At 46.3% G+C, this 14,568-nt stretch overlaps 1 protein-coding gene across 1 annotated transcript; it reads right to left on the bottom strand.

Moving 5' to 3' along the window:
- Window positions 1-269: 269 nt before the first annotated feature.
- On the bottom strand, window positions 270-958 carry LOC113909732 (peptidyl-prolyl cis-trans isomerase A-like). The gene has a single exon (XM_035728166.1). It carries the CDS (start codon window positions 956-958, stop codon window positions 413-415), a length of 546 nt encoding a protein of 181 aa, XP_035584059.1. The 3' UTR covers window positions 270-412.
- Window positions 959-14,568: the final 13,610 nt, after the last annotated feature.

The raw sequence follows: 14,568 nt of genomic DNA, 5'->3' as shown, positions 1-14,568 counted from the left end.
TCAAACTCGAAAAATAAATAAACCACTAGGTGCTTGAGGACATTTCTACCTCCTGGGGAGGGGGGAAGATTCTTTTCTGAGGTTGGGAGGGTTTCTCTTTGAGAAAAGTTCTTAAGAGTGTGATACTATTCGGTTTAGGTTGTTTGCTTTTGTAGGAAGTAATCTTTTTTATTTATTTATTTAATTTTTATTTATTTATTTATTTTTTTTGGTTTAGATTTTATTTCATCATCATCAACTGAACTCTGCCATCCAGCTAGACCACCTGGGGAGAAGGAACCATGGAGCCCGCAGAACTGCAGCGAGAGCACAGAGATTCTGGGGTATCTCGAGCAGGTGGGGGTGGAGGGGTGCTCTCTCGAGCTACACAAGGAATGGTCTGATAGTTAAGATAAAACACGAGTCGGATTTCCTAGATCTGTCCACAGTCAGCAATGGTGATCTTCTTGCTGGTCTTGCCGTTCCTGGACCCAAAGCGCTCTGTGGCCTCCACGATGTTCATGCCCTCTTTGACCTTGCCGAAGACCACGTGCTTGCCATCCAACCACTCGGTCTTGGCAGTGCAGATGAAGAACTGGGAACCGTTCGTGTTGGGTCCAGCGTTGGCCATGGACAGGATGCCAGGACCCGTGTGCTTCAGGATGAAATTCTCATCATCAAACTTCTCCCCATAGATGGACTTGCCTCCAGTGCCGTTATGGCGTGGGAAGTCCCCCGCCCCCCCCCCCCCCCCCCCCCCCCCCCCCCCCCCCCCCCCCCCCCCCCCCCCCCGGCACATAAATCCCGGAATAATCCTGTGAAAGCAGGAACCTTTATAACCAAATCCTTTCTCCCCAGTGCTCAGGGCACGGAAGTTCTCTGCTGTCTTTGGAAATTTGTCTGCAAATAGCTCGAAGGAGACGCAGCCCAAGGGCTCGCTGTCCACGGCGATATTGAAGAACACGGTGGGGTTGACCATGGCTGGGCAGCGAAGGCGGCTCCGGGTCGGTGGCGTCTGCAAGGCCGGAAGTAATCTTTAAAAAAAAAAATTTATTGCGGGAGGAACACTTGGCAGGAGATCCACCCTCTCAACAGATTTTCAAGGGTAGAACACAGTGTCGTCACCTGCAGGCATGATGCTGTGCAGCCCGTCTCTGGAGCTTCTTCCTCTTATGGAGGAATTTCATGCCCATTGATTAACCTCTCTTTATTTCCGCCTCCCCGCCAGTCCTGGCAACCCCACTCTACTCCAGGTTTTTTTTTTTTTTTAAGAGGGAGGGGGTGGGGAGAGGCAGAGGGAGAGGGAGGGAGAGAGGGGGGAAAGGGAGAGGGGGAGAGGGAGAGAATCTCAAGTAGGCTCCTTGCCCAGCACGGAGCCCACGGTGGGGCTCGATCTGACAACCCTGAGATCATGACCTGAGCCGAAATCAAGAGTCAGATGCTTAACCGACTGGGCCACCCGGGTGCCCCATTACTCTCTGCTTCTAATAGTTTGGCTATTTTAGAGACCTCAGAGAAAGGAAATCATGCAGAATTCACCCTTCTGGACCTGCCTTATTACTCAGCGAATGTCCTCCAGGTTCATCCATGTTGTCACAAACGGCAGGGTTTCCTTCTTTTTAAAGGCTGAGTGATATCATATTCCATTGTATGTATTTACCCACATTTGTTAGGTCCACACACCCGTTGACTGATGGATGGGCTGTGTCTACCTTTTGGCTTTCGGGAGTGACGCTGGGATGCACGTGGGCTGCTCCTATCTCTTCGAGATCCTGGTTTCAATTCTGCGGCATAAACATCCCACGGTGGGCTTGCTGGATCTTCCTCCCGCACCCCACATCTTCACGGGAAGTCTGCTATGTGCACACTCGGGGTAAGTGGGGTTCACTTTTGGGAGCTGAAGGACGGGGCTGGTCCTTCATGTAAATCAGAGCACCAAGGATGGAGAGAAGCGCCGCCGGCTGGGAGATGGGGGTGATGTCAGGTGCTCCCTGGCAATGGGGGTCAGAAGGAGGGGTGACCACGGAGGTCTGATCCCCTGGGACCTGCAGACACCCTGAGGGGGGCCTAACCCGTGAACACGCACATGCAGATGAAGGAGTGGGGACACTCAGGGTGCGTGGGACAGATTGGGTTAGACTGAGGAGACACCACCCAAGTGTTCCTTCAAGAAACACAGAACCCCAAAAAAGGCAGACTCTAGCTCCTTCTTTCTGTCTCTGGGGCCCCGTGAGGAGCCATTGCCTGGCCAGCCAGAGAGCGCAGCTGCCTTCTCTTTGTCCACAGGTGCTGAACGGAGGGCAGCCCGGGTCCTGGCATGACTCTCACTGTACCTCTGCATCCAGAGCCTTCCGAGCCCCGAAGGAGACACAGGAAGCGTGGCGGGGATGGGAGCCCTGTGCTCGGAGCTGCACCCACAGAAGGGGAGCAGCTCCCGGGACCACGGGCCATGTGGGAGGCTTGCCCCTCAGAGCCACGAGCCAAATGAAGGTGGCGGTTACACACAGCAAACCAGACAGACTCTTCTGGAAAGTTCTGCAAAAAAGTGTCATCATGAGGAAGGAGAGGAGAAAGTATCATGACCTATTTACAGGTAATACATGCTCACCTGGAAAACTGAGAAGAAATTGAACAACTGGAAGAATTAATATCAGGTGGCTACAAAATAAATATTCAAAAGTCCTCAATTGTCATAGTAATAATTACACAGAAAAGGTACAGGACCCCACGAACAGATAGCAATATAATTTATAAACGACTTAGGAGTAAACTTAATAAGAAATTGGCTGGGTCTTTATTTTTAAGCTTTTTTTTTAACTGGGGGATGTAAAAGTCAACATGAATAATTGTGAGAAAAGCCGATGCTAGGAACAGTCGTTGCCAAGATAGCAGTTCTCTGAAAACTAACTTATAAATTGAATGTGATTCTAATGAAAACACAAGGAGATCGTTTTTGAACTTGTCCAGGAGATCTCAGTTCATGGAAAGAATAAATGCTCACAAAGAGCCAAGAAATTTTTTGAGGAAATAAAATTACTGATGTCAGTGTTTTGCTCCGAGTATTGGCTGAAAGCGATGATTTTGCAAACAGTCTGGTTCAGGAGTAGCCAGATGAATAGAAAAGAAATCACGTATTTTAAAGAAATTGAGATATGAGAAAGATGGCATTTCATAGCAGTGGGTGAAATAATATTCATTTTTTAAATGTTTATTCATTTATTTAAGTCATCTCTACACCTGATGTGGGGCTCAAATCCATGACCTTGACTGAGATCCAAGAGCTGTGCACCCCACCAACAGAGCCAGCCAGGCGCCCCCCCTTTTTAGTATTAATTTTTTAAAATGAAAAATCCCACTGTTGGCTGGAATGCAAACTGGTGCAGCCACTGTGGAAGACAGTGTGGAGTTTCCTCAAGAAATTAAAAAGAGAATTACCGCATCGTCCAGTAATTACAATCCTAGGTATTTACCCAAAGAAGATGAGAACGCTAACTCGTAAAGATATGAGCACCCCAGTGTCCATTAGGGCATTATTTACAGCACCCAAGTTGTGGAAGCTGTTCGTGTCCATCGACTGGGGAATGGATGAGGAAGATGTGGCGTGCATATGCAATAGAATATTACTCGGCCATAAAAAGAATGAAATGCTGCTATTTGTGACCATATGGACGGACCTCAGGGCATTATGCTCAGTGAGATAAAGACAAATACCCTATGATTTCACTTAAATGTGGAATCTCAAAACAAAACACGACAAAACCAAGCTTACAGATACGGAGAACAGATCGGTGGTTGGGAGAAGGGAGAAGGGTGGGGGGAGTCAAAGTCAAAAGACAAGAAGAAGCTGCGGAAAGGCTCTGGAACTGGGGAAATAGCCAAAGTCTCAGATTCAAGCTGTGGGGATGCGGGGGCCTCTGATGGCATCCTCCTGGTGGGGCCACCCTGGACAGGCCTCGGGCTCTGCCCCTTCAAGGCACCTCCTGGCTCCCGGCAATTCTTTGTAGGTGACAGGTACACCAGAAGTGCTCAGCACAGAGCAGGTGCTCAGAAGTACATGCTAAATGAATGAACGAATGAATGAGTGAGTGAATGAAAATCGATGTGCGCCTGAAATGCCGCTCCGTGAAATTCTGGTTTAAGTTGGCTTGTTTCCATGATCAATCCAAGGACTCAGGCTGAGAGTCCAATTGTACCCCCCACCCAAATACAAAAAAAGCTCAAACATACATTTAACTTGATAATAGTAATAAGAGATACTTTGGAAAGGTCGAAAACCGATGTGCAGATTAAAAAAAAAAAGAAAAGAAAAGAGAAAAGAAAGCTGGAACCTCAGATAGATATTCCAAAGTTAACTCCAGGTGGATAAAGTACTTACCTGTTAAAGTAAATAAGAAGGTTAGGAATGAAGCCCTGGAGATACCAGGAAGAAACACTGCTGTTTGTACGGCTGGGGCGGTCTCTGGAATGCAGGTTCCTTGGCCCCCACCCTGGCCCAGCGCAGAGACGCCCTGGCTCAGCAGCTCCCACAGCGCGGGCTTGCGTGCAGGATAGATGGATACGCATCAGGGCATGCAGCCCTAGAGCTTCTGTTGCTTTTAAAACAACAAAAAATCTCAAGTGCCCCCCCTGGAAAAAGGTATTTGCAGCATATGCACTAAGAAATAATATTTTTAGTTAAGGAAGAGCATTTGGAAATCAACAGTCCTCCCCCAAGTAAAAATGAGCAGTTCTCAAAGAAGTATTAAAATGGTCATTAACAGAAGAGTATGCTCATACTTCTTGGAGAAACAAATTGAAACAATGCAACACCAGGGATAGAAACCAAAGGTAACAACCGTTCGTGGAGTCATAGGGACAATAGTCTCTGGGAGGAGATGGGAGACCCCTGTTTTGGACGGTGACCCGGTATTCTATAAAATGCCACTGAAATCTGTGTATGTGTAAGTCATTTCATCCAGCACTTCTTCTCTTAGCGGTTTATCTGCTCATGGATGTGCCCAAAGAGTTAACTGTGAGAACGGTATGGAAATGGGTCACCGAAATGCCCATACATTTACTGACGATATATACTATGGTATATACAATACATATTGACTATATATACTATGGTAAACTCCTGTCAGAAAAGGACACTGAATGTTCTAGAAAAATGGCCAAGACAACTCTTTAAGTATCAAGGGAACTTGGTGTGCATGCTGAATCTTATCCCATCTTTGTAAAAATTACACTGATGTATGTACTAAAATAGATTGGACAGATAGGCACTTTCTCTATGCGTAATGGAATTACAAATGATGTTCATTTTCTTCTTTCTGCTCTTCTGTAAATTTCTAAATCGTCTACAATTTGTGCAATAAAACATGTGTGATTAAGAAAAATAATTCTGGGCTGAAAAGAAAGAAGCTGAGGTTGCTGGCCAGAGTTGCTCCTCATCTAAGGAAGAGACAGACACTGAAGAAGCATCGGGAGCCTGGGAGCCGACTGGAAGAAGGAGGAAGTGCCTGGGACCCGTCACGAGAAGGGCTGAGGCTTCTCCATCCAGGTCTCCTGAGCCGTGGGGTCCTGGCCTGCTGCCGTCCTTCACCTGCCTCCCCCCAGCCTATTTACAAGAGATCCCAGGGCCAGAACCAGGATAGTTCTCCAGAACCCTCCTGCCCGACCCACATATCATTCCTCCCGCCCGAGGACTCCTGGCCCCTGAGCCTGGTTTAACTTTATGCCAGGGTGAGTTATTCCTCGACTCCTACTTTTTTTTTTTTAAAGATTGTATTTATTTACTTGACAGAGAGATAGAGAGAGAGCACAAGTAGGCAGAGTAGCAGGCAGAGGGAGAGGGGGAAGCAGAATCCGAGCCCGACGTGGGGCTCGATCCCAGGACCCTGGGATCATGGACCTGAGCCGAAGACAGATGCTTAACCGACTGAGCCACCTGGGTGGCCCCGACTCCTACTTTTAACATGAGAATAAACCTGTCAGTAGTAATGAAATATTATGCAGCCATCAAAAGGAATGAGATCTTGCCATTTGCAACGACGTGGATGGAACTGGAGGGTGTTATGCTGAGTGAAATAAGTCAATCAGAGAAAGACATGTATCACATGACCTCACTGATATGAGGAATTCGTAATCTCAGGAAACAAACTGAGGGTTGCTGGAGTGGTGGGGGGTGGGAGGGATGGGGTGGCTGGGTGATAGACATTGGGGAGGGTATGTGCTATGGTGAGCGCTGTGAATTGTGCAAGACTGTTGAATCACTGATCTGTACCTCTGAAACAAATAATGCAATATATGTTAAGAAAAAAAAAGAAGAAGATAGCAGGAGAGGAAGGATGAAGGGGAGTAAGTCGGAGGGGGAGACGAACCATGAGAGACGATGGACTCTGAAAAACAAACGGAGGGTTCTAGAGGGGAGGGGGTGGGGGGATGGGTTAGCCTGGTGATGGGTATTAAAGAGGGCACGTTCTGCGTGCAGCACTGGGTGTTATGCACAAACAGTGAATCATGGAACAGTACACCAAAACAAATGATGTAATGTATGATGATTAACATAACAATAAAAAATTTAAAGGAGAAAAAATCCTGTGAGTAGTAACAGAATTAAGGAATGCACCACGTCACAGATTTTCTTATTGTAGATTTGACTGGTTCTACCTTTCCGACTTTGACCGTATTGACCTCTAATAAACTTCTATAATGTTGTTTTTTTTCTTTCTCTCTCTCTTTCTTTCTTTCTCTCTTTCTTTCTTTCTCTCTTTCTTTCTTTCTTTCTTTCTTTCTTTCTTTCTTTCTTTCTTTCTTTCTTTCTTTTTCTTTCTTTTTCTTCCTTCCTTCCTTCCTTTCTTTCTTTCTTTTTCTTTCTTTTTCTTCCTTCCCTCCTTCCTTCCTTCCTTCCTTCCTTCTTTTCTTTTTATTAGTTTCAGGTATAGAATTTAGTGATTCATCAGTTGCATTTAACACCTAGTGCTCATGACCTCATGTACTCTCCTTAATGCCCATCACCCAGTTACCCCTTCCCCCCACTGACCTCCCCTCCAGCAACCCTCAGTGTATTTCCTAGAGTGAAAAGTCTCTCACGGTTTGTCTCCCTTTATGTTTTTGTCTCATTTTATTTTTCCTTCCCTTTCCCTATGCTCCTCTGTTTTGTATCTTAAATTCAACAGATGAGTGAAATCGTATGGTATTTGTCTTTCTCTGACTGACTTATTTCTCTTATTTCTCCTCAGCATAATACCCTCTAGTTCCATCTATGTCATTGCAAATGGCAAGATTTTATTCTTTTTGATGGCTGAGCAGTATTCCACTGTATATATGTGAGATAGATATATATATCTTCTTCATCCATTCATCAGTCGATGGACATCTGGGCTCTTTCCATAGTTTGGCTATTGTGGGCATTGCTGCTATGAACATCGGGGTGCATTCTTTCTTAAAGAGCAATGGGGATTGAGATTTCTGCTGGACCGTCCTGTGCACCTGGGTGCTGGAGGGCATTCAAGAACGCACTTGGTTCAGCTCCCACCCTCTGCACCTGCTCTACCGAGGCGGATGTTGAAGCCCTGAGGCTTAGGTTCATTTCTTGTTCTCCCAGTGCGCTCCCCAGGCCAGGTTTTCTGCCCTGTCCTCCCATGTTCCTGCCCCTTCTTGTCCTCCTGCAGGTGCTCCTAGGCTGTGGTGTCCCAGCAGCCTGTTTCCCCACAGGTGTACCTAGTTAGCAGCTGGGCGCTGCATCTTCTCTCCTCCTATGAGAAACCTTCCCTGCGATCCTGGAAGGGAACCAGATGACATGACCCCTGATGCTGGGTTCCACAAGACTTTGCGTCACTGCATGTACGATGTCAGCACCCCACCCCCCTCCAGCCCCCTAAGGCACTCAGAGAGCATGAGGAAGTGCCCTGTGAGCCCCGCGACATCAAGACCCCGGCTCAGGCCTCCCATTTCACTGGTCTTCCTTCTTATTTTCCCCTGTTAATGGCACTATCTTATGGTTTCTAAAAACAAAAGGAAAATATTGTTTCTATGGGTCTTTAAATAGTTATGTGTGGTGATGTCCTTCACCACAGGATTACATTTTTGGAAAATATTTGTGTGTGTGTGCTGGACCAAAGAAAGGCACTCCTTTGTGCTCTTGCTGAATCCTCTGAATGTGCTGTCCTAAACTAGATCTGATTCCAATGTGTCACTTTGACAATCTTGATGTGTTCCAAGGCTCTGTCGCTCATCATAGGGGTCTCACAGCTGCTGTCTTTATTATTATGTCTTTGTCACACATTTATGTTCTGTGTAAAACAAGCCCAGTGAGTCCAGGGTTTTGGATAGGCAGGTGTAAATTACACATGCTCTCCATCTCTCTAGTGACTTTCTATTTGGTACTCATCCAACGAATATCCATCGGGTTTCAGAAAGCAGAGGGATTAGCACTGGTGAGTGATGAGTGCGTGGTAGGGGACATGATGTGGTGAGGGCTGGGTCTCCTGGGCTTCTGGCGAGTGGCGTATTGACCCTGGGCAGAGAGACGAGGGGGCAGGTGGAGGTGTGGGCACAGATCTTGAGTTCAGGTTTGGACACGTGCCTCATGAGGCGCCCAGCGCCTCTCCAGGGGGACATGGGTTGGCGGTTCCATAAGGAAGGTATAGGAATCCAGAAAAGGGGACATTTGGGGATTAGTGGTGCACAGATGACAGGGGAGGATGGGAACCAGAAATCACCTTCTACGTCTTTGGCTCATTCTGAATTACGTTTTCTAGACGGTATGAAGAAGAGGTCCTCCAGCTTCATTCTTCTGCCTGAGAATACACAGCTGTCCCAGCACTGTGGTTGGAAAGACTATCCTTTCCTCATTAAATTGGCTGTCCCAAAACCAACTGACTGTGAAATGGGAGGGCTTATTTCTGGACCCTCCATTCTGTTCCACGGAGCTGGACATCTGTCCCTGTGCCTGACTCTCACCGTTGTGATAGCTTTGTAGGAAGTTTTACAATTAAGAATTGGGATTCCTCGGACTTTATTCCTACTCCTCAGGGTTGTTTTGGCTGCTCAGCATCCCCTGCAATTCTGTAGACATTTTAGGATGAGCTTGTCAACGTCTGCAAAGAAGTCAGCTGGAATTTTGATGGGGACTGAATAGGGGCGTATGGCCATTTTAACAATATTAGGTCTTCCAGTCATGAAGGAGGACTGCCTTCCCATTATGTGTCTCTCCTTTAATTAACTTCAGCATTGCTTTGTGGTTTTTAGAGTACAAGTTCTATACTTCTTTGGTCCCGTGTATTCCTAGGTATTCGATTCTTTTTAGTGTTACTGTGAATGAAGCTGTTTCTCAGTTTCATTTTCTGAGCGCCAGGGTACAGAAATACGATACAATTTTACGCATTGATAGAGCCTCCTGCACTGTGCTTGTGTGTTAAGTTCTCGTAACCCTTCCTCCCTTGTGTCCCCCAGTTTATTTCATCTGCTATGATGAGATTCCTTCTCACAATCTTTCTCTACGATCTCTCTCTAAAACAACAACAACAACAACAAAAACAAAAAAACACCAGACATTACTTTCCAGTCAAATATCGCTCTACTGTGTCAGACACGCAAGTCAGAAACTTACTTGCCGGGAAAGTCAGATTACTGCTCTCTCATGCTGTGGCCCACGGCCCCCAAATTCATACATTTGGAGAAAGACCGTTTGAAGAAAATGTAGAAGCAAAAGCCACGGTATTTTTCATTCCAATGAAATGTTTATTTCCAGGATAAATGAGCAGTTACAACAAGCTAAATAATGGACCCTTTCTGAAATCATTGCTTGTATTCATCCGAGAGACCAATTTCCTCTACTTTCAGTGCATGTCCTGGTGGTGGATACTTTCCAAGATTCTAATAATAAATTTGCAGTCTTCAGACTCCTCCTGTCCAAAGGACTGTCTCTGTCCTTTAGGCAGAGATGCAATACTGTATTTTCCTGCAGTCACATGGGGGTATAGCGGAACACCTGAATTTACATGATCTGCTCTTCCGCCCTCGCTCGCCTGCTTTTCTTTCTGGTAACATCTGACGCGTGTGCCAACTTGTGCGGATGTACAGATGAGATGCAATTAGCCTCAGCCAGCTGGAAGGACTGGGGGACAGCACCCCACAAATTACCAATAATGGATGCTCACCCGTCACCCTGGTCTGAGGAGAATACTGATTCTACCATGCCATGAGAAGCAATTTCTGGTGTCAAGTGAGGTGGAGGAGCGTGAGTTTTCCTAAACTTTCTCCCTACACTTTCAACGTCTGTATGCAGCTCATCAGAACTGATTTCCAGGAGGTCACTGGAGACATCCCCAAGTTTATGACAGGACGGTTAGAAAGACCAACCAAAGGGGTCCTTAACTGAAACTATAAACTTGCCAGATAAAAGTGCTCAGCGACATGCACCTGTGCTGGGTAGGCTGCTTGCAAAGCAGCTCCGTGCTCACGGTTGTTCAATTACCGCCTTATGTCATGGGCATCTGAGGGTGCCCATGTGTCCAGGGAAGGGCTGGCGCACCTCCTCTAGAAAGCTCCCAGTTGGAGCTGAATCCTTTGAGCGTCCAAACAACTACATCAGATCTGTTCTCACCTTTCCCCACCCTCCTCCCTGAGCTCCTTCCAGAAAAGGCGCTAAGTACCAGCGCTGTTGTAACTCCAGGTACACACACTTCCGTGCTATGGAGACACGTGGGGCAACTGTGACGTGAATGACCTTGCACAGATGTGAAGATACTTCGTGTCTCCTCTGAGACGTCTTTTTTTTGAACCCCCTTCTCCCTCCTCCCTCCTCCATCTCCTCACCCCCACGTCCATTGTCATTATTTACTGACATATCTCTCCAAATATAAACTTCAGTTCACATTCTCTCTCCTTTAAACAGAAGGCGGCATACTATTCACGCTGTTCTGCACATTGTTGTTATTTTTATAACTCTCTAATTTAGCAAGAAGAGAGACCCCCCCCCGCCACCTCACCAGGAGAGACTAGTCCATTAACCAGTTTTCTTTTGATGGATATTTGGGTCATTGTCAATCTTTTAAACTTAAGGCCACAGTGAATAATTTGGCATCTATGTTATTTTGTATGTGTGCAAGGCTATCTGAGGGATCATTCCCAGAAGCGGAACTGGCGGGTGAAGGAGTGAGTGCAGTTATAACCGGGGTAGAGAGCCCCACTTCCTCCTCCATTGGTGGGGGGCCGTTTGCCAATCTCTGCTCCCTCCCATTGGCACACTGCGGCAGAGAGGTGGTGGCGTCTGGCCCCCATGAAGACAACAGGGATGCATTGTCTGAACAAAACTTAAAAACCAATAATAAAACCAAATAAAAATTGGTGTGCTACTTTTTGGCACCGTGACTTGGAAATTCACAGTCAATGATAAAATACTCCCCGCAAAAAATCTTTGATTGATCTAAATTCTCAGTGATCACTGCAGTGACTATTGGGTTTTAATCATCTACATGTGATCTTTTTTTTTTTAAGATAGTATTCATTCATTTGACAGAGAGCGCACAAGCAGGGGGAGCGGAAGAGGGAGAGGGAGAAGGAGACTCCCTGCCAAGCAAGGAACCAGACGTGGGGCTCGATCCCAGGACCCCGAGATCATGACCTGAGCCAAAGGCAGATGCTTAACCCACTGAGCCACCCAGGTGCCCCATCAACATCCATTTTTAAAAAGATTTTATTTATTTATTTGAGAGAGATTGAGACCATGAGCAGGGGGGTAAGGATGAGGTTGGGGTGGGGGGGGCAGAGGCAGAGGGAGAAGCAGGCTTCCCGCTGAGCAGGGAGCCTGATGCGGAACTCGATCCCAGGACCCCAAGATCATGACCTGATCTGAAGGCAGATGCTTCACCGACTGAGCCACCCAGGCGCCCCACCAACATCCATTTTTAAAAGCTTCCCCAGTTACTGACTGATATCAAGTTTAGAGTCAATCTAACCTCTTAATTCCTTTGGGTAATGACCTCACTTTGCTACACACCCACATTTCTGTACGTGTGGACACAATACACTGTTTCAAGCTCACATTTCATTTTGTTAGATTCACGCCATCATTCCAGCTTGTGGAGATATTTTGGTTTTTGCTGTTGGCACCTGCAGTAGTTCCCAAAGCTTTCAGTATGGCGGTGATGGCAAATTTGAATAGTCAGAATCATCTGTCCTTATTCTGATCACACACACACCAAAATCCCACAAAATCGAGCAGTGAGTGTCAAAGCCAGAACTTTGTGGCAGACAAGGAGATCTCTCCCATCTCCTGCATTATCTCATTAACGAGATTCTCCTATAGGAGGGCCTTGACACACTTCTTGCTATTTTATCATTATTTAGGAAGAAATATATGTTCATTATAGAACATTTACAAGGTACAGAAAAACATGAAGGAGAAAATAAAATTCTCCTGTCAGAGAAGACACTTAAACATTTTAGGGTCTTCTTTATAATATATATCTGTGCTAAAACAGAGTGGCTCCTTGCCACATGAGGCTGAGCACTTGAAAATGTGCTTGTCCAAACGGAGACGTGCCCTAAGTATAAAATACACACCGGAGTTTGAAGACTCAGCATGGAAAATGGAAAATGTAAAAATCTCATTAATAGTCATCTATATTGATACATATTGAAATAAATTTTTTTTTACATATTGGACTACGTTATATTATGAAATTAACTTGAGTTGTTTCCTTTTACTTGTTTTATTTGGCTGCTAGAAAATTTAAAATTGTATATGTGGCTCACATTATAGTCCTGTTGGGCACTGCTATGTATTTTCTGTACATTAGACCTTCATGCTTCGACTACATCTCAAGGGTCCTGAAGATCCGTGACGTGGTTGGCTCTTTCATGCTCTATCTGATCACACATCCTAGAGGAAGCAACGGAGTGGGAAAATGTCTGGCAGCTTCTGAGGAGGCACCTCACCACCATCCTAGCCCCTGTGATGCTGGTGGAGCTAAGTCCACACCCGGCTCAGGGATCCACATACAGAGTCATCCACCTGCCACTGGGCATGGGACCCAAGGCAGGGCAGTCCCATGAGCGCCTGGATTTCTACAACCGCTGGAGAAGAAATGTGCACTTCCACCGCAGTGGCCCGAAGAAGCGAAGTCCACATCTGCTAGTGACTCTTCCTCACCACACACAGAAATCGCTGCCTAGGAAGGAAGCACACGGAGAGGGAAGCGGTGCAAGAGATGGATGGGGACAGACCCCCTTGTTTGGGCACCTGGATCCAGCAGTGCTCGAGGCTGGAAACCTCTGGGCTTTTCAGTTACAAGAGTCAGTATATTCTATTTCCACCCTTGCCTGCTTAATTCTGTTTCAGTTGGGTTCTGTCACTTGCAACCTGGAGGGGTCTGACCGGTGTGTGCGCTAGGAGTTTTGTGTGTGGGACCAAGTGACTCAGGTGCTGAGAGCCTGGCATTGGCCCAGTGCCTGGAACTCGTTGGCATGGTCATTCTCGATCTTTCCATCTGTGGGATGAACTCTGATGTAGCAGGAACTTCATTTCTTGGGAATATTATCCCCACTGCAACATGCCTACCATACCCCGAGCCCACTGCCGTGCTGCCAATTTGAGAAAGAAGTGTTCTCATAGCTTGTATTTTATGCAGGTGTTAATTGTTATCCGCAGAGCTAGGAGCTGCGGAACAGATCAGGGCCTGTCCCCTGACTGAGCCAAGGCTCCGTTTTCTCTTTCCTGGTGGCTGTCCAGCCATCCCCACGTGTCTGGGTCTGTTGGAGTTCACGCTGTCTGTAAATACTGCTTATGACGGCTTCACTCGCAGGTGTATTTTTTTTTTTAAGATTTTATTTATTTGAGAGAGTAGTAGAGACAGAGAGGGAACACAAGCAGGGGGAGTGGGAGAGGGAGAAGCAGGCTCCCCACTGAGCAGGGAGCCCAACGCGGGGCTCGATCCCAGGACCCCGGGATCATGACCTGAGCCAAAGGCAGACGCTTAATGACTGAGCCACCTAGGTGCCCCCCCCTTTAAAGATTTTATTTAGCAGGTGTATTGCGAACACCTTCCCACCCCAGAACCATTTGTAAATGTAATTTGTAATGACTGATGAGACTCAGTTATAGCAACACAGGATCACTTCTACCTCCTCCGCCCTGTAGAGTTGGGGAGAGTGTTTCTTAATATCCAGTCGGACTTTTGGCTTTGCAATTTATTGCTTCAATGATTCGTGAGTGTTAACAGTGGTTCCTGAGATTCCTACTTTCAGATTTCAAGTTTAAGATCAATTTTTCTAAATGATTAATTGTAACTTGAAACTAGGGTATGTTAACCTGTAGGGTACAGAGTTTGATGTGTATGGTTGGGTACACACACACACAGAATATACATACAATTCTATTGATTTGGTATTTATTCAAATCAAGTTTCCAGTTTGTTTTGTTTTACCTGTAATGCAATGATAGTGCTGTGTGAAAATCTCTCAGTACTAAGGACGGCACAGGTGGATTTGGAGGAGGGCTTCTATTTCTGTCCATAGATAGAGATCGGCCACCGACTTCCAAAATCATCCCGTGGAAACACACAACTGAAATAAAAATCTGCCTTGCTGCGCACACACAGT

The sequence above is a fragment of the Zalophus californianus genome, chromosome 6 (genome assembly GCF_009762305.2).
Source record: "Zalophus californianus isolate mZalCal1 chromosome 6, mZalCal1.pri.v2, whole genome shotgun sequence".
In the NCBI taxonomy this organism is placed as follows: Eukaryota; Metazoa; Chordata; class Mammalia; order Carnivora; family Otariidae; genus Zalophus; species Zalophus californianus.
This window is presented reverse-complemented; position numbering and strand designations above follow the sequence as displayed.

Bases quoted from the DNA above. Each gene is read 5' to 3' on its own strand.
- LOC113909732 (XM_035728166.1), bottom strand. From the start codon at position 958: ATGGTCAACCCCACCGTGTTCTTCAATATCGCCGTGGACAGCGAGCCC.